The sequence below is a fragment of the Trachinotus anak genome, unplaced genomic scaffold (assembly GCF_046630095.1).
Source record: "Trachinotus anak isolate AG129_WGS33_773 ecotype Australia unplaced genomic scaffold, CSIRO_AGI_Tana_v1 ptg000024l, whole genome shotgun sequence".
Classification (NCBI taxonomy): Eukaryota; Metazoa; Chordata; class Actinopteri; order Carangiformes; family Carangidae; genus Trachinotus; species Trachinotus anak.
Window position 1 is genome coordinate 17,860,552 of NW_027273875.1, and position 20,082 is coordinate 17,880,633.

General features: G+C 40.3%; 2 protein-coding genes across 6 annotated transcripts; both read right to left on the reverse strand.

Moving 5' to 3' along the window:
• Positions 1–666: 666 nt before the first annotated feature.
• ska2 (spindle and kinetochore associated complex subunit 2) lies at positions 667–9,631 on the reverse strand. The gene is made up of 5 exons (XM_071461491.1): positions 9,376–9,631; positions 4,728–4,820; positions 3,068–3,244; positions 2,470–2,544; positions 667–1,476 (listed from the first exon to the last, which is right to left on the reverse strand). The coding sequence occupies exons 1-5, from the start codon at positions 9,406–9,408 to the stop codon at positions 1,435–1,437; spliced, it is 420 nt and encodes a 139-aa protein (XP_071317592.1). The 5' UTR covers positions 9,409–9,631; the 3' UTR covers positions 667–1,434.
• A 3,196-nt stretch (positions 9,632–12,827) lies between these two features.
• On the reverse strand, positions 12,828–19,880 carry tiprl (TIP41, TOR signaling pathway regulator-like (S. cerevisiae)). Of its 5 annotated transcripts, none has more exons than XM_071461485.1 (8): positions 19,724–19,880; positions 18,834–18,961; positions 15,905–16,084; positions 14,440–14,539; positions 14,219–14,350; positions 13,839–13,934; positions 13,668–13,730; positions 12,828–13,409 (listed from the first exon to the last, which is right to left on the reverse strand). In XM_071461485.1, exons 2-8 carry the CDS (start codon positions 18,956–18,958, stop codon positions 13,281–13,283), a joined length of 825 nt encoding a protein of 274 aa, XP_071317586.1. In that variant the 5' UTR covers positions 18,959–18,961; positions 19,724–19,880; the 3' UTR covers positions 12,828–13,280. The 5 variants fall into 5 exon arrangements, with proteins under 5 accessions (XP_071317586.1, XP_071317585.1, XP_071317589.1 ...); XM_071461484.1 differs by having other exon boundaries at positions 18,834–18,994; positions 19,724–19,876; XM_071461488.1 differs by lacking the exon at positions 19,724–19,880 and adding an exon at positions 19,475–19,688.
• Between the last annotated feature and the right edge of the window lie 202 nt (positions 19,881–20,082).

Below are 20,082 nucleotides of genomic sequence, written 5' to 3' on the forward strand. Positions count from 1 at the left end.
CATTCAGTCTAGTGTCAACTGGTTCCAGTTTGGTGTCAGCTGATTTCAGTCTATTGTCAGCTGATTTTAGTCTAGTGTTGGCTGGTTTCCGTCTAGTCTCAGCTGGTTTCATCTCTTAATCTATTTGCTTCTCTCTTCCCCTATGTGCTCATATATACAATATTTTAATTCAGCTGAATTCACAATGAAGCTGTTCTCATTGACATGTTTTTCTGTTTCTGTTGTCATGACAATGGAACAAGTTTGAAACAGTAACTGAAATGTTAATACTACATCTTAACTAGCAGTCACTTCGAGCTGCTACTAAGATCCTGATTTTATAGCCATGACCTCATCTTACAGAATCACCAAACACATCAGTTAAAGACAATGACTGCTTTACTGTAAAATGATCACTCAGAGAGAAAGTTAGATGAGACAATATCATATTTTGTCTCTCAGCCACTGTCTGGGTAACAAACTGCTGATCCACCTCTCTGCCCCAATTGATTTTGAAAAAGCAACAACCAATGGGAAAGCTCCAACTGAGTCATGTGGTGGAAATGTGATCAGTCAGTCAATGATGTTTGTGATTTTAGGTCTGGCCCTGCTGCAGCCAAATATGCAGATTTAATTGTGGAATTTGGACAAATCACAAACAACATCAGAGAAGATCAGAGGTGAGTGTTGAAAGCTCTTACAGACACCTGGGTAAAGGTTTTATTTGCTGGTGAAGGACACAAACTGAACCGTTTCAGTAAGTTCAGAGATCATTGGATCAGAATTCTTTTTTAGTAGAATTTAGGTTTTGTTTCGTTAGGTTTTAATTAACTAATAACTGTATCAGAACAATGTTTCTACTATCATCACTATCATTATCACCAAATTACAGGGGAGGAAATAATTAAGGACCTGTAGCATGTTTATGTAAAATACTGCTGAAACGCCAGATTTGTATGATACACAAGGACAAGTATGAGTTCTACACATTGTGTACTAGCTGCTGTGTGTGCAGTGTGTGTGTTCTTCTATGGGAACAGGACACTGAGACTGAACAGCTTTCACCTAAATGACTGTAAATGACTGATGTGTTCACATGACAGTCTGTAGCCATGCCAGCGCTCTGTTAGACTGAACATGGTGCTTTAATCATGTCCACATGATAACATGTTAAAATACCAACATGCTGATGTAAAGCAGGTATCATGTTTGCCATGGGTACTATCTTAGCTCAGCATTTTAGCAAGTACAGCTGAGGTAGATGGGAATTAAATGTGGACTGGGTGATGGAGCTGGATGAAAGTCAGGGGTCATCAAGGTTATTTCATCCTTCTGTACACAGCTCCATGGAGATCCATCCAGTAGTTGGAATATTTCAGTGTGGACTGAAGTGGTGATGGAGCAACAGAGCGACATGCCGTGTCTGCAGTGTTCAGAGCAGAGCAGCAGACTCATTCAGTGGCTGCTGTTGGCCGAGGCTGCTGCATCAGACGGCACCTGGAGGAAAACATTTACTCATTTAATTCACAGCAGCAGCAATAATCAACAGCACCCTGCAATCAGCAGATACCTGACTCATATCAATCCAACTCATGTTCACTCATAAAAACACAGAGTGAGAAACTTCATTCAACACTAAGAACTAAAGTAGCAGAACCATTCTCAGCAGTCTGCTGTGTGGCTCATTTCATTTGTTTCGATCAGGACAAACATTTTTTGATAAATTAATGTTGCTGTTTATTCCATATTTTGGCCACTAATGAACCTCATCCCCATCAGCTCTTAACAGGCTAAATGTCATGGCTGAAGAGCTGAGGAGTCGGGTTAGTTCAGACACGTCTGTAGCAGCAGGATAGTGAGGAGCAGACGTTGCTAAGGTTCAGACTGCAAATATCACAACTAAAAAAAACAATCTGACAAATGACTTGAAGGGAGTGTTGAGTTAACGAAACCAGGATGTAATGATGTGATTACCCATGTTGCCATACCTGTAACTGGGGGCCGTAGCAACACTGTAACAATCACAAAGGCGATTAGGTGATGTTGTGACTGACTGTAAACTCCAGGAACAAGCTCAAGGAGATGCTGAATCACAGACTGAATAACAGAAGCTAGCAGAGCAGCAGCAAGCCGGGACATGATGTCATGACTGATTCTGTTTTCATTCTGTAGCTGGGGTAAATGAAGGTCCTGTTGATTTTCAGTATGTCATTTCAACATTGTTGTAACACTCAGTTACAACAGTGACAGACTAAAGGTAGCTGCTGTTGCGCTCCTGTTTAGTGCCATTCCTCCATTTCTGATGTTACTAACAGTCTCTGACCTCATGTGCTGTTGTGTTAAACTACAACTGAGGCAAAGCAAAGACCTGTTTCTAAAACATGACATCAGGAGCTCACCACCAGCAGGGTATTGGAAGCTTTTTGTTGTGACCTAGCCACGGAGGGGCTGATTGTCACAGAAGTTACAGATGGACATAGAGGGTCCTACCTCCCTTGTGGTCTGACTGACGGCTGAAACCAGGAGCTCTGCTGCCTGTTGCTCTGACTGTGTCAGTGGCTGAACCTGGTGACAAAGACACAGTCACAGTTGTCAGGGAACAGAGATGCAGTTTATCTGTGTATAATGAAATGCCATGGCATGTTGTTTTTTATTTATCCTGATCTTTATGAAAAGTTTATGCTTTCAGAGACTGAATCTGGAATGTTGCTGACTTTCTGTTAAGGGCCTCCTTCATATAAAAGCCTCAGCCTTATTCAGACAGCAACATGACGGATCTAACTGTTTGCACAATATTTTGCACCTGTTTGACTAAATTTGCAACATGCAATCACAACAAACTCCACACTTGAAACATGAATCTGCTGCATTTGTGATTTGTGTGTGAGTCGAGGTAACAACAGACTTTTAAAGTGAAGATGGGCTGGTTAAAACATTATAATAGACAGACAGCTGGTGGAGATGCTCACCCCTCTCGTCACTCTTCTCACTAGTCATGTTTTCTTACCAGTGACGTTGAATACATAACTCTGTGAAGCTAGAGTCTGATAGTAGAGCAGAGTGTGTACAGAACAGCGAGTGTAGTTACCTCCACATCAGTTGTCTGCTGGAAGTGTTGGATCAGCTCCATGACACTGCCAAGGTTGTTTCTGATGGAGTCCATGGACTCTTTCTGTGCAGCTGCGATCTCCTTCACCTGGGAGCACAGCGCTGCATGTTTGGCCTTGATGGCCGCCAGGTTTTCCAGCAGCAGCGCTGGGTTCTCCTGCAGACACAGTGTCAGTCAACAGCCTGTAAGCAGCCTGTTTTTGCTGAAAAGTTAAAATGAATGAATATTTCCTCTTTGGAGTCTTTCACTGCAGGGACTTATAATAATAATAATAATAATAATAATAATAATAATAATAATAATAATAATAATAATAATGATAATAACAATAAAAGCAGGTTTTATGAAGTTTGGTTTCATTTCAATCTAAATAAAGAAGGAAACATGACAGGAACCTTTTCCATTATAAATTCTTTGACCTGTATTCGTTGCCTCTCTGCTTTGTTTTGTTCTGTTTGTTGCGTTTCCTGTTCTTCATTTATTTACTATAAGATTTTGTCTTGTGTTTCTTTATGTTTATTTATGTAACGGAATAAAAAAACCTAAATTACAAGAATTTTAATTGTATATTTGAAAGAGAGACTTGAGGAAATCCCAAAGGTGACTCATGTGTGACACTTAGAGTCATGGTCTACAGTACTAGACCCCTGATGTTCAAGTTCATAATTCAGAATAACTAGAAATAAATATAAGTGAACCCATTTTACTTAATCAGAGTACTTCAATAAAATTTCCAAGGTTTTCAGTGGGATTTTGGTCAGAACTCATTGCTGGCTAAACAATCCATCTTTTCCTTTTCAACCGTTCTGTGCTGCTGGATGTGATATCTGTGTCCGTGTTCTGCTCACAGACCAGAGACCTTCACCTCAGACTGTTTCCTGACACTGGGTGACACGTGGCTCTAAAATGTCGTGGTAATCTTCTGACTTCATCATTCTTGTGATACATTCAGTGCTGTCCTGTCCTGTACCATCAGAGGCATCAGAGCAGGTCCACAGCCTGACAGAGCCTTCACCAGGCTTTACTGTAGGTACATGTGCATTTCTTTCGAAACAAACAGAGCTCTGCTGTGGCTTCATCTGCCCACAGAACATCATCTCTAACGCAGTGTTTTCCTTCAGGTGTCTCTTATTGAGTTTCTTCTTAGCTCCACGTCCGGGAAGCATCTCAACACATTTCTGGCTGTGAAACGTGCTGATGACTGGCGAAACTGGTTTTCAGGAGTCTTTCTGATGCTCTTATGAAAAAGAAGAAAAAGAAGCTGAAAACAATCAGCCCCTTTTTTAGTACAATCAAACCATCATTCATTGGTTAATTCAGGTCATGTGACCACTGAACATTAAGCACAGGTGAGTCTTGTCTTTTTTTTGTTTGAGGAACTCATTTAGAGTCATTAAAAATGTCTAATGACTTCAATGTCTGTATTTTTATTTCAGTAACTTTGGGCATTTTATTAAATATTGTTTCTATAACTTTAGTTCATTTGCATTTATTTGTGAAGATATTCTGATTTCTGAACTTGCCAATAATTTTGACCAGGACTGTGTGTTTGCACCATCATGTCCTCAGTTCCCCGTGTCCTGTCTTTTCTTGTATGACAGTGTTCAGAGAAACACATCAGTGGTGGATCAGGTCTGACCTCAGCAGGACTTCCATTCTCTGCAGTGCTGTTGATGAAGTCCAGCCTCAGCCGCTTCTCGATGTATTCCAGGTCAGCCTCTGACTTCAGGAACTGCAAGGACACTCAGCTTTACACTTTGAAGATACATAGGCAACTAAATGCTGCTTCCCTCTGCTCAAAAGTAGGACTGGGCTTTTCCTGAAAATCAACATTACTACTGATAAAATGATGATTAAAGTCAGCAATCAGAGAATCCATAAACAAGAAACAACTCTGACCATCAAAATACAAACCCACGTTATTTCTCCCATGTCTCTTGTGCTGACGTGACACATCGTTTTTAAAAGTATGAATTATTATGCCATCCAGAATTTCTAAATCAACTATAACACTAAGTGCGACTCTGAATTTTAATGCAGGCAAAGGCTTTAGCTCAGGTGGAGTTTGTTTCAAATGAGACTGAGATTAGATTTCCTTTGAAAAAGCAGCGGCGGTTTCTCTCCAAGGCTCCTTCACATTTTCCATTTCAAAATTTCCAAACCCGACTTTTCGAGACGGTTAGTTTTTCAGACCATCTTTGAGTTCTGTCTATGGATCCTGTTACAGTTCATTGAGAAAGTTTTCAGCCCAGATAAATTATTTTTTCCCTCATCAATCTACACTCAATATCCCATAAGGTCAAAGTGAAAACATAATTTTAGAAATTTTGCAAATATATAAAAAAGTAAAAACTGCTCTATCACATTGACATAAGTATTCAGACACTTTGCTATGACACTTGAAGTTTAGCTGAGGTTCCTCCATTTCTCTTGATCATCTCTGAGATGTTTCTACACCTTGATTGGAGTCCACGTGATGTGGAAAGACACACACTTGTCTATATAAGGTCTCAGCTGACAGTGCAGATCAGAGCAGAAACTATGGATTGTGTCGAGGCTCATTGTAGGTGGTGGAGGAAGCATCAGGCTGTGGGTTTTTTTTTTCAGCAGCAGTGATGGGGAGACTGGTCAGGGATGATGGAAAACTGAACATCTCTGGAGAGACCTGAAAAGGCCATCCACCGACATCCCCATCCAACCTGATAGAGCTTCAGCAGATCTGCAGAGAAAAATGACAGAAAATCCCCAAATCCAGGTCTGCAAAGCTTGTGTTGTCAGACCCAAGAAGGCTGTACTCACTAAAAGTACTGAGTTGAAGGGTCTGAATACATGTGTCAATGTGATATTTTTTCCTTTTTAATAAATTTGCTAAATTCTCTAAAATTGTGTTTTCACTTTGTCATTACAGGATATATTATAACAAAATGTCGAAGAGTGAAGGGGTCTGGAGACACTGCGTGCTGCCAGAAGACTGCAGCAGGAACTATAGTTCAAACAAATCCATTAACACCAAACCCAAACAAGTCCAACGCACAGCATCTTATTCAAGCTGCAATTTTAAGACAATGCAATGTTATTTCATTTTTGTCATGTTAATTTAAATCACTGTGCAGCCTACACCTACAGTAACACATGTTCATGTATAATTCACCAGGGAACTAAAAAAGAGATCTACTGGTCCAAACGCTGTGACCAGCTTATCCTTTAGAAAACAGAACTGGAGCATAGTCTGGAAAATAAATATTTTTACACCATTTTCTTTTTTCCATGCTTATCCAGACCTGGACAGTTCCACACAGCACAGGAGCCCTGTTGATCAGTTATTGTTTGAAGCAGTTTGGAACACTCTGATCGTGTTACCCTTTACTTGTTTACAGTGTCTCAGATAGTACAGTACATATTTTCCATTACTAGATGAAACTACAAAGCCTAGGTGTAGTGCACTCTCACCAACCCTGTCAAATCATACCAAGGTCCATCTATCACTTCCACTTGACTTGATGCAGTCTGTGTAACAGTGGTCAGTGCAGCTGGTCTCTGCAGTTTTCAGATGCTTTGACAATACTATTGCACTGCTAGCTGTCTGATACAGTAGTGCAAAGAAGTCAGAGCACCTGCCAACAGCTGAAGTCTCACAGTTTAAAAACATTTCCTTTGCTTGTAACTATTTCTGGCCAATGCCCTTTTAACATTGCACTGGTTTTCAAGCAGGGTCACCAGTCGTACAATGTAAAAGGGCACTGGACAGACAGCAGACTAGCTTAGCTAAAGGCTGTATTCTACAGTGGTATACAAACATTTGGGAAAGGAGGGAAAGGAAAGCCCTGCAGCAAACAGAAATGTTACTTTTTATTTCATGAACATTTCCCACTGTTGTTTGGAGCTGTTTCGGTATCACCTACATTTGATTTGAATTGTATCCTTTGTGCATCACATGTGACAGTAATGTGCATCAACAGCACAGTCATAAACTGACTGTGCTCAGTCTAAATTCTGCTTCAAATAAATTTTTCTAGTGTAAACACACTAGAAAGTAAAAACCTGCTTAGAAACAGTTGTGTGGATTTGGGACACAGCGAGTGAGAGACTGTTGGAAGGTCCAGAAAAGCTAGGAAGTGGACCTTGGGTTTGGTCAAACATTTTACACCTGCTTTATTGAGCTATCTGCCGCTCTCTTTATACAACAGACACAATTATTTAATTAACTGTCCTTTTTAGATAAGGCTACTGTTAGGTTCCAACAACATGGAAAGATACTTGAAATTTGAGTGCTTTTGATCCACATGCTTTGTCTGGTGATCTGTGTTTACATATTCCACTTCCTGTGCTCCAGATGTTGTCATTTGCAGACTCGTCATTTTCACCAGTAGTAGGCCTATCTGTGTGTCTGTGAAGTGTGAGTCAATGTAAAATGTATATCCATACGAATGTGACCTACAGAAACAATACAAAACGAAAAACAAAATAAACTGTAAGTATTTCTCAAGCCCTGCGATGGGATTTGAAATGATGTGCCTCAGTGATACACAGCTCAGTAGGACGTCTTCCTCCATGTGCCACTGATCTGCTCGACCAACACTCGGCTTTACCTACAGAAATCTGGTTTACTCTGTCAGCAGTTTAACACCTGTTAATGATTCAGGAAAGACGGCCATGTTAACTGGTGACAGTCACAACACAGGCAGGTGCTTATGTTATGAAGAATACACAAGCATGACCACCTCAAAGGAAATTGCTTTTGTTTCACATAGCGCTCATTACAATGCATCAAACATGTCAGCTTTCACATAAGCAGTGACTGGTTATGTGAAAGCATCACTGGTGTTATTTTGTGTAAAGTAAGCAAATGTGTTTTTTTTTTTTTTCCTGGAGTTGTTCAGCTTGCATGTACCATGAACATTATTTCTTGTTGAAGTTGCCAGTCATGATTTTAAAGGAGGAAGTGTTGAGTAAGGGATCAGACATCTGAGAAAGGAAATGGTCAAAAAGCTGATCAAGTAAATGCATTTTTTACATTTGTTTTCAGTAGTTACTGCAATGCAAGTGCTATTTATTCCAGGAAATATCATGACTGTCTGTAACAGATCATTTATCTGAACTGTGTCCAGTGTTGTTAATGTGAGCACTTGCAGTTGATTAATGTCTTAATAATGGAACTGTCATACACGTCATTTTGATTTGTACATGTTGTGAGGGCTGGCTCTACTGGAGCAGTGTTGGTCAACAGCTCCTGAAGGACACTTAGTGCCCAGCATGTGCTTAGCATTTCAAAGAACAAATAGAGTCCCTTGTCAAACCATGTCTATTAAGCTTGAGTTTATTCAGTGATTGTATATTTTATGTTACATGTACTGTGTTTGCTGAAATATTACATAGTTTTTACTGTTTTCAAAATGCATTTGATAATTTGGTATCAATCACATCTTTTATATTTAGACAGGGTTTGATCTCTGATATGACATGGCATCCTTGGCCTACTTATTATTGTCGTGCAACAGGATCATACAAGTGCTCAACACCAGAAGTATAAAATGCAAAAAAACACCTTAGAGTTCACGGTGCTTCATCGGCGCTCTAACGCACCGTGTAGTGTGGGTTACAGACAGACTGGTCGGTCCTTCGACCGCGGGTTTGAATCCCGTCTAATTCCTTTCATGTTTTTATCCTTGCGGGCGGTTTATATTGTCTACAGGGAAAGTTTCTGACGCGATAAAACTAACCGTGTTGTGTTTAGCCTTCTGTCATGTTAAACTCAGATTGTCTAACATAGTTTACATGGAAATGACGAATTTGCGACTCAACATCTGGAGTTAGTTCCGACAGACTCAACCGTAAACACAGATCACCAGACAACATGGCCACCGTTCACCTGGAGCAACGAGACTACGTTTTAACATGGGACAACAGCCATGTACGTGTTTTAATGGTGGTGATGTTGATAAATGTTGAAGACAGTGGGACGCCGCTTTAACTGCATACGTCTGAACTGGCCTTTCTTTGGGCGTAGTGGTTACTATCTAAGTTGGCCTGTAAACTGGAGTTAAAACGAGGCTGGTGCTCTAACGGGAGGCATACAGGCATGTTGAATGGCGCAAAGGAGTTTGAAGTATTTATTGATAACGTTACAAAGAGAAAATCACAACATGACTGCCGTGATACGTGTCCCATACAAATAAATAAACGATAATTAACGAGCCGCTCACTTTCTCTGTAATTATTAGGATATCAGCAATTTCAGAAATATAAGATATGTAATAGACAATAAAACAGTTTTACACTGCGCTTACCATCGCCTCTAGCTTATCAACTGTTGTCTCCATGTTGAATAGTTTTCGGCCTGATGCAGGCTCTGTGATTGGCCAGCTGTCAGCAATGGAGAAAGCTGATTGGGCAGCGATGTGAAACGAGAGCCTTCACTCTGCTCTGTGTGGGGGTCGCTGCCATAGATGTACCGGACACAAAGATGGCGTCGAGTCATGTGAGTGAGAACCATGGATTTCTAATAAGAACTGGATACCAGACCCAAAATGGCGCCTATTCAGTTAAGTTCTGATACAAATGCTCACCCGGCTCTGGGCGCATACAATGGAAAAGTTCCTGGCTTCCGGGTTACTTAGTGTTATTCCCATCATGCATCTGGGCTATGAGAGCGAGCGAACTGCGTTCTGGGTCAGGCGCTGCGTGTTCATGGATGCTGTGCTAGCGCTCTTCAGTGACTCCTATGTGACTTGCTCTACGGAACTTGCTTGGGACTTGAAACCATGAATGTATTGTAATTACGTACATTTACTCAAGAACTGTATTTAAGTACAGTTTTGAGGTACTTGTACTGTACTTGAGTATTTCCACTTTAAGCAAGTTTGCATCCAGTACAGCTCAGCCAAGTAGATTTTTCCATCTCACATGGTTTCATGTCAATAAGTGTTGAAATGATCCAATAGCTCACCAAAATATCTCATAAAAAGTAAAAAAACAAACAAACTGAAATTAGATTTGTGAATTAGAACTTTGTTTTTTCTTCCTCCCTCTCCCATTAATCATCTGCCGACCCTAAGATTTATCTGGTGTCCTTCTACATAAAACTGTATAGTAAAGTAGTTCAGACAAGCTGTTCCTCCAGCAGCTACAACACTAACACGCTGCTGACACACTGATGATCTGGTGATCCATGATCTCATTGTCACTACAGGTATATAGGAACAGTATATTGCCACCACAACAATATACTGTTCAACATACTATTAATAGTATTTTTTACTCATCCCCAAAACAGTCATATATGCTTCTCCAATTATTGACAGGATTTGGGATTCTAATTATTATAATTTGATTTGATTTTATATGTTGTTCGTTAGAATGCACTGTATAATGTAAAACACACACACCAAAAAACAAACAAAAAACAAACAAACAAAAAAACTCACAAATTAAACTTAAACCTGAACAGTCTGGTATCTCCACCTGGCTCCTCTGCACCACCTCTAACACAGGGAAGATAAGTGGAGAAGTGAGTAGCTGTGGTCAGAAGCTGTGCAAGCATGGGCTGTTTATAAATTGCCATCGTGACATAACAACGTACAAAGTTGTCAATAAATGATAATAAATAACATTCTTTGACCACAGAAATGACTTCAGCTGCCTGTGAAGCGTCCTCCACCTCTGCCTATGTCACGTTTTCAAATATTTTCTGTCAAGCTCTTAAATCAAAAGACCAATTTCAGTTTTGTCAGGTAAAATCTTTTATCTATCTGATTTCATTTGTGGGAGGGAAGCTAATCCAAGCCCACATTTATTGCCATAAAAACCATGTGAGGGAAGAATCACTGTTTGATGGAGCTGCTAACTGTGACCCTGACTACACACTGCTGTTTGTAAGACGTCAGGAGGTTCTGTCCTTACCAATGTGTTGTATTTTCATACCTTGTTGTGTTATTCATTGTGTAAAGTCTTCATCTTAAATGTAACCAGATACATGCTGTCAGATACATGTTGAGGAGTAGAAAGTAGAACATTTCCCTCTGAAGTATAAAGTAACATAAAATGGTACCTCAAAACTGTACTTAAAGACAGTACTTGAGTAAATGTACTTAGTTACTTCCCACCACTGCACCTGGCAAACAGGACAAAGATTTAAAAGATAAGAATTAAGGAGGAAATGTTCACATAACCAGGAGCGAGTTCTGGATGAACTCTGACAGCTTGTTAATGACACTTTGAAATGAAAACCTTTATTATCACTGCTTCTGTAAGTCGACTTGTGGGGTGTTATTATGTGTGTAAACCATCGGCCTGTTGGGGAGCATCAATTTTACAAAATAAAGCTATTTGCCATCCATCACAGGAGATGGCGCTATTGTAGCATTTTGGAAACTCATTGCAGTCACCCCTCCTTAGCTGAGATTATGTGTTAGTTATACATCTAATGTTAAAAGTGTGAAGGACAGATGTTGGATTACAGTGATGGAATGGAAGGTCAAGACGCGCTGCTGGCAGATTTTTCAAGTGTCAACACAAGCTTAAGAAGCTTTTAGGGGATAATTATCAGTAGTATAACTTATCCAGATATTAAGACTACAGAAAAAATGTATGACAGACTAATGACCTTTTTTTTTGTTTTGTTGCTGTTTAAATTGGAAGGAGGACTCACATAACTTTCTGTGTTGACCTATTCATTTCATATTATTTAGTCCCAAGTGACCTTCAGGATAAATGCATTGCTTTAGAACATTAAAAAAAAAAATTAAAATGTTGAATATTAAATGTTTATTTTAAATATTTTAGTTAAATAAAACTGGTTCATTTGCATTTATTTCTGAAGATATTCAGAATTATGTACCAGAAATTTCAACCATGACTGCGTATGCCACACACAGTTCTTTGAATATTGGTGTACTTCTACTACTACTACTCAACCTACTCAAGTTAAAGCTGAGACTTAGCACTTTAATGTAGTATCCATTATTCTATTTTATCACATTTTCTTTCACTGTTAAATATAGCGCCACCATCTGGACAACTGTAATCATATTTCATGGGAGGCATTAGCACATCATTTCCAATTATGGTACCAAAGGCCTAAGACGGCAGCAAACGATTAATTTTTGGTGAATATCTTGAAGAAAAAAAAAACACACGATATCGACAAGCACTATACAGCTGTTGAAAAGTGATGATCTACAGAAAACCTGGTAGCTGTCAGACCTATGGACATTTCAGACAGTGAAAACAGGCTTCAATAGGCTTTGTTTTTTGAGTCAGCTGATTTAAAAGCTCTCCAACTGTCATCAGCTGACAAGTGATCAAGTTTTGAGACTTCAGCAGCAGAAGAGTGTCCAAACTGTGGTACATGCCACAATTAAATGAAATAAAAACCTGCAAGGTTTGAAGAAAATATACAGTATAATTTACCCAGCATTGCCCAAACTACAACATACAACTTAATAGTTTTTTCAAAGGTTTAGAAAACTAAAACAGCTGGATACTGTACGACACACAGTTCAACAGTTTGGCTGGATGAATTACATATTTGTGTTATGTAATCTCTAATAATAAATGCAACATCAAATCAGAATAAAAATACATGCAGATATTGAGACTAAACAGCTCATAGGTCGATTTTGGGTTTCATGTTAGAGTTATTTTAATGATTCTGACTGGTAGAAACCCTTTTTGGTGTCTTACACAGCTGGAGTAAACCATGAACGTTCCTCAGAAGAAATCAAGCAAAGTAACCTAGCTATACACAGACAACATTTATTTAGCCATGTTCGACATATTAACAGAGATTCTGAAAGTGTTTGACTTGCAAATGAAAAACAAGCTGTAGAAGATACAGTTCCTTTATTTACAGAAACTCTTGATGACTTTGACTTTAGTATTGTTTTGTGTAGCTTTTACAAATATAGTACTGGCACACTAACAACTGTCCTGTCGAGCCTTCAAGTCAAAATCTGGTCTCAAAATCACTTGAAATCAAAAATCAAAGCCTGAAGCTCGAGCAAAGTGTTTAACTGGGCTAAAGTTTTTTATTACAGGGCTTCGTGTTAACACACCATCAGAGTGGCCACATATAAAAACTATTCTGCAGGTATTTGAAGGACAGATCGATGGTTATGGTAGTGAAGGATTAAGGATGTGGTTTTTCATCACACAGCACATTGTGGTCCATAGTGTGGACCTTGAAGTAGACTGGTCACTGAGCTGCATCAGCAGCTGTCTGAGGCTCTATCACAGGAAGCTCCAGCTTCTCACACACGGTCAGCTTCAGGGTTAAGTGCTGGGCGATCTCATTGGGATCAGTGTAGAGAGCAGCAGGGACGTTCTGATGAGAGAGAAACAACAACAGTGAGTACAGCCCACAAATATGCATCTTCAACATTTTAAATTCATATTCTGATAACAGAGCGTTACATGGAATCTGCTGAGGAATGAAGGGTTCATTTAATACTGATGTACTTTTATGACAAATAAAATCTGAACAATGACTGGAGAAACAGGATCCACAGATCCCTGACCAGAGCCCTGACCAGAGTCCTGACCAGAGTCCTGCCTCGTAGCTTGTCCTCAGTACATAACTCACCTTCAGTTCTGATATTTTGCTTTCCCTTGTGCTGAACTCTCGTAGCATGTAGTTCTTCCCAGCCTGGAATCAAAAACAGGATCACCAATCATACTCATTAGAGCCTTTACCACAGACAGTGTGGTGCAAACCTGCTCTGTTCTTTGTCCTGGTTGAAAAAAAACAACTTGCCTCATGATACAGTCGTGTGTCATTTATTCTAATCAGCACTCCATCCACTCGTAGGAAGAAGCGCAGCAACAGGAAGAAACTGGTGGGCATCACCCTCTGCATCATCAACAACAACAACACACAGCATCATCCATCATACACATGGATTACAAAAATGAAAGGAATCAGTCTGGCTCATTTCTTTGGTGAGCTTGAGGATCTTCAGCTGGATCCCACCACTGAACTTTGCCTACTCAGCTATCTCACTCCACTCCCAGAATACACCTGTGGTGTGTAATTACAGGCAGATTCCAGGTGTGGATGTGTGTAACTGTGTGAGTGTGGTTCCTGCATCACTTGGATCAATAGTATCAGCTGTTGGACATAAAGACAGCACTCACAATTTTGACACTGATCATTGAGACTCCATGGTCATGCAGCTCATCCTCGAACAGCAGCACATCATCAAAGAACATAATCTGTTCCCGAGCCTTCAGCTTCTCCATGTCAATACGTTCTGCCGTCTCAGTCACCTTCACAACAGGTACAAATACAATATATAAAACAAGACACATGACAAAGGTGAGAGAACTGTTCCATCCCATGAATGAAGGTGACCCACCTGTATCTGCACACTTTCTCCTATCAGAGTGCCTCTGTAGTCTGTGGTGTACGTCCAGTCATAAGGCCTCACCACCTCTTTGGAGTGTTCAGAATCAGCTCTAGAGGGAGGCCACAGACACTCGTGTCAACAGTGCAGGGGACACACTCTTCCACATAGTTAGAGCTGTTGGTTATCGCTGTGTCACTGTTCCTGCAGTGATGTTTGTCTCAGTGTAGAGGCAACAGTAACATCATACATCACTGATCCAATCTCTTTCATGAATGGGACAAAGCTGCAAACAGAAACTTGTTTCTGTGGCTTTTTTGACCAGCAGTCATTTTCTGTGTGATTTGGCCTGAGCTGGTACCAAGATCCACCCAACAAACTCAGATTCTGTGGGATGAGGAGGTGAGATGTGATACCTGTGGTGAGGCAGCTGATGGGCTAAAAGCAGGCGCAGCACTGTGCAATGTATTACTGCTGGAAAACAGAGAGACAGAGTGTAGAGAATAGATCTAGTGATAAAAGGCTATACATTCCTTGTTAACTCTTGGATTGCTGAATTAGACTGTCTAGAAGCCCCAGTAGCGGCAGATGTAGCAGCTCCTCAAACAGGGCTGGGATGGGGGTCTTTCTACTGTATATAAAATGCTGAATATTTTAATTACCAAGTACTTTGTGACAAATGCATAACTGAACAATACACACAGCTCCACACTGTGTGAAACAAATAACGAGCCTCACCGTCTGCAGTCCTGGCACACGCAGCAGCAAGCGCTCATGTGCACCCAGAATGACAGACGCACACATCATGAAATAAGATTTTACCCATTTGAAATAGTGAACAGACAGTAAACCAGTGTGTGGGAGACACTGCAGTAATTGTTCTATAACTTCAGTGAAGACATGGTTTAAAATAAACGACTGTGCTGTTCATTGTTATCTTGAGTTGATTCAGACTCCTCCTGCTCTGTATTTACAATTTCCTGCTCCTCCTCCATTTTTCTTGTCGCTCTCTGGAGTGGTTGGCAAACCCCTTGTTTGAGTCGCATCACTGCCACCAGCTGTCGCTCACTTTTCACGTGACAACATGGTCAGCAGTCCTGATGTCCAAATCACGTTACCTTGTGGAGGGGCTGGACTTGTGAGATCACTTCCTGCCAAGAACATTCTGCTGCATTCCACTTAAGTACTGCGGTGGAAATGGTTTTGCCAAATCTCAACTGGTGGACGGTACAGAGCGTCACATCACCCTAACCTCACATACGTGATTGTGTGGAGACAGACGACAGGTCAATTTGAGGGAGGGGACCAACAGAGAAACATCCTGAGGTCAGACAGGCTGCACTGAAACTACCATCACTGTTTCTCTATTTTCTGTTGTTTGTTTGTTTTTGCCTCCTCTCTGCAGCTGACTGGTCGGCCACGCCTGTTTTTTAATATCTCAGATATTACCACAGCAGCTACGGCCTGAGCAACACACCTGCTCTCCTGCCACTCCTGAGCACAGGCCACCTTGACAGCATCTTCCATGTTGTTTACTCTCTTAAGGGCATCGATGGCGTTGAATTCAATGCCATAGCCGTCTGTGTGCTGGATGCGTAGGACGTTGTCCCCAAACAGCATCTCTGGAAGGGAGGGCATGCTCATCTCTTCTGCTAACCTGGAAAGGCAAACAGCAAACAGCTGAAACCAGGACACAAAGAACTTCACAAACGTAGCTCAACTTAATTTCTGTAAAGTTTCATCAATACAACTCAGGAAAGAAGTTCACAATGTAGTTTTTGTATTAAAACACTTCAAGTTGTTTACCAGAATATTCTGTGTCTACCAGGCTTCATTCAACAGGCTGATGATGACGTGGGTGACTAATTTAGAGTTGTTGTGCTGATACTTTTCATGCTGTAGAGGAATAAAAGCATCTGAATCTCCTGAGTTGTTCAGAGACGCCTTCATCCACATTTAAAGACATTAAAAGTAATACACTTAAACACTGACACATTAGCATTTCTACTAGTGAGTAGTATAAGTAATACATAACATCCAATTAAAATTGAATGTCTTTTCGTGTGTAATTTCAAGAGTGTGTGTAACTCTGCCCCGGTCAGTGAGTCTGACGTCATCCTCTGTCATGAAGGTGTGAATCAATCAATCAATTGATGAATTGATTGATTGATTGATGAAGGTGTGAGACTCGACTGATCTGGAAATAACAGGGTGTTTTACGTATCACGCATTCATGTATAAACACTAGAGCCATACCCTGACGGTTCAGTTTAAGCTAACTGCAAATAAATCAGTACTGGTGTTTATAAGAGCTGATAAGCAACAAGAAATCACAGTAATGGGCACTTTGGTCATTTCATTACCAGTATCTTCCACTAGTTTTACAACCAGACATCATTGCAACTCCACTGTTGGAAACACACTAAGCCCAGATCAGCTGAAGAGCAGAATGGAGTCTGTGTTTTGTGTAGATGTTTATGTGTCTTCGTGGTAACAAGCTCATTTTAACATGGAACACATCAGTGAAGCCACACTAAACCATTCTGTATCACCAATATAAGCTGACAGCAGCCACGCCTGGTTTTGCTGCAGTCTACAGTCCTCTCCCGCTCTCAGAGGACAAGTAGTAGAGTGGTGAAAGCCAGGATGATGAATCTGATTTTATCTGTCCAACAGTCAGTGAGCTGGTTCCAGCAAGGCCATGAACAAGTCTTATCAGTTTCTCTCGTTAGTAAAGGGCTGACATTTAAAACACACATGTGCAGTTTATCTGTTGCATAGCAAACCCCATGGCTCAATTAAAGACAGTGAATTCTAGTCATTCTGCTGAAATGACGTTATGATGAATATAGTAGTGACTCCTCACTAGACATAAATGTGCACATTGAGACAAGTAAAAGACAGTGAAAGCTCATTCAGAAATGTTACACCTGCAGTAAACCACTTTCATTAGCTTTAATGTCCCAGTCTTTCACCTCCAAAGCCTGAGGCCTGGTCTGACCATGGAATGAGCTGATCTTCTGACAGTAATTAAAAGCTGTATTTCAGCTATATGGACCTGTCCACAATGGCCTCTGTGCATGTAGCTCAGGCTTTTTTGGGGTCAGATTTCCAAAGTTCCAGGATGTGGGAGGAGGTTCAGTGTTTTTTACACACTTCACACCAAGTCACACACGGGGTATCTTCTAAAAGAATTCAGATTCACTTTTTGCACATTTTGTGTTGTAGATTTTATTTTTAATGGATAAAATTACCATTTTGCCCATCAAACTACATTAATAATCATTTTAAATTTTTAAATGTTCAGATTTTATCTTAAAGATAAAAAATCAAAATCAAAAACTGAAATGTCTGTTACATAAATATTCAGACCCTTAGCTGTGGCTCCAAACTGTGATCAGCTGCTTCCTCTTTGCTTTAATTATTCTTGAGATGTGTCTAGAACTGGACTGGACACATATATGTGTATATAATTTACCACAATCCACACTGCATGTCAGGACATGGAACTTTCTGTAGACCTCTGTAACAACACTGTGGTGAGGTACAGATCAGGGCAAGAGCAAAAAACCATTTGTTCCCCATGTTTCAAGCAGCACACATTGGAACCAGGAGGATTTGTCCAAAGTAACAGGGAAAGTAAGAGATTGGTCAGGGAGGAGACCAAAAACCCAACGGTCCCTCTAAAAGAGCTTCAGATATCCTCTGCAGAGATAAAGAACATAAGGGTGAAAAAGGTAACACAGATGCTTGTCACAGCTACTGTACTATGTGAAGCATGTTCAAATATAAAATATTCTTTATACTATGGCTTGGCTGAAAACTTGATGGTTATTATTTAGTGGTGTGCATCCATATTGCCCAGTAGGCCCAGCTAATCAACATTTTAAGTTCAGTATTTTCAGTATTTAATTCTGTATTTTCCATGTGGTAAAGCAGCATCATGATATGGGCGGGGGGCTTTGAAGCGGCAGAGTCAGGAATAAGGGACGGGTGAATGCAGCCAAATACTGAGAAGTAGATTCTACAAAGTGCTGAATCAAGGGTCTGAATATTGTTGTAAATGAGATCTCAGGTTTTCATTTTTAATAACTTAAAAAAAAATGAAAAACATGTTTCACTTTGTAATTATGGGTAACATGACATTTATGTGGCAGATGCTTTTGTCCAAAAGTGACTTGTAAGTGAGGACATCACTAAAGCTTCAGCTTTAAGCAAGTACTGGGTACTGAATCTATTCAGTAAGGGAAATACAAGATCAGGTAAAGAAGTGGACTGACAGTGCACAGTAGAATCACGATACTTTATGAAACCACTGTAGCTGAGTCCACCAGAAAGTCCAACACAGTTTAACAAGTGAAAGTTACAAGACTAGTGCATAATCTAAAGTAAAAGGAACATCTGACCGTTCGATGTCTTTGGACTTCATGATGTGGTTTTTGGCAGCAGTCACTTTCCATGGTCCAAAGGTGAAGTCCTGCTTACTGCTCTTGAAACCATGTGACATCATGGTGGACAGAGAGGCCAACATCAGCTACAAGAGATGATGATGATGATGATGAGAAGACTGGACAGACAGAGGGAACAGTCAGTTTTCAGGTTCACAGTCAAGCTCCTTTAAATTTAACTTTGGTCCATCATGTTTTTCCTACTATTTTTTCCTAGTATTAGAAAAAAATCTTGTTAGCAAATGTTATGTTGTTGTTCTAGTCATTTCTCAGTTTTTCTCATAAAGATAAATTGGACTTTGAGAACATGAGGAGCTGTGTGCCATTACTGTTGGCTACTTTCAACTGGGAAACACTGATCTGACTGAGATCAGGGCTCTGTGCTGGCTTATGGAGCAGCTCTGGGACAGTACGCTTGTAAGTGTTGCTCTCCATTGTTATATCAGTTTGAATGCTAATCTTAAGGTCCTGGGAACACACAAAAAAATCACTTTAACATTAATTCATTAATGTTAACGTCGTTAAAGCCAGCACGTATTAAAAATTAAATCAAACTTCTGCTGTGTTTTTAAATATCCCCAGCACATCATCAAACACACCTTAACTTCGTTGTTCTGATAAACCAAAGATATCTTTTAAAAGCTGCTCTCATAAAGAAACGATATGCCCCATCGTTTCCAGATGTAGCAGAGTCTGAATCATGTAAAATCACAGTGAATTAAACGCTAAGGCGAAGGCTCCAGATCCGCCGCCGACAGCGGCCCGTGTGCAGCGACACGTCACAGACAACCGACAAGGACCAGAACAACTGAGACACGACGGAGATTGACAGAAATAAACCCGTTTACCTCGGAGTTGTTGTCACTGTGTCATACATTCATGTCATGGCGGGTACCTGGGTGCGCCAATAAAAACTGTCCGGTCATGTTAACTACACTCGCGCTGTGGTTCCGCCATTTTTTCTTGTGTTGTCTACCGCCTAAAGGCTCGAGCAAAACCCTGCTGTTGCCATGGTGATTCCCCCCCATAATTCCTCCCTGCAAACATTTCGGCAACCCAGGGGCATTTATTATTTATTTCTCAAAACATTTTCCATTTCATTCTACTTAAGATATTAAACATTCAAAATGAAGGATACCATCAATCAAAACTTCGGAGCAAGACACAGAGAGGATATGGACAATACTTACAAAATAAAATAAAATGT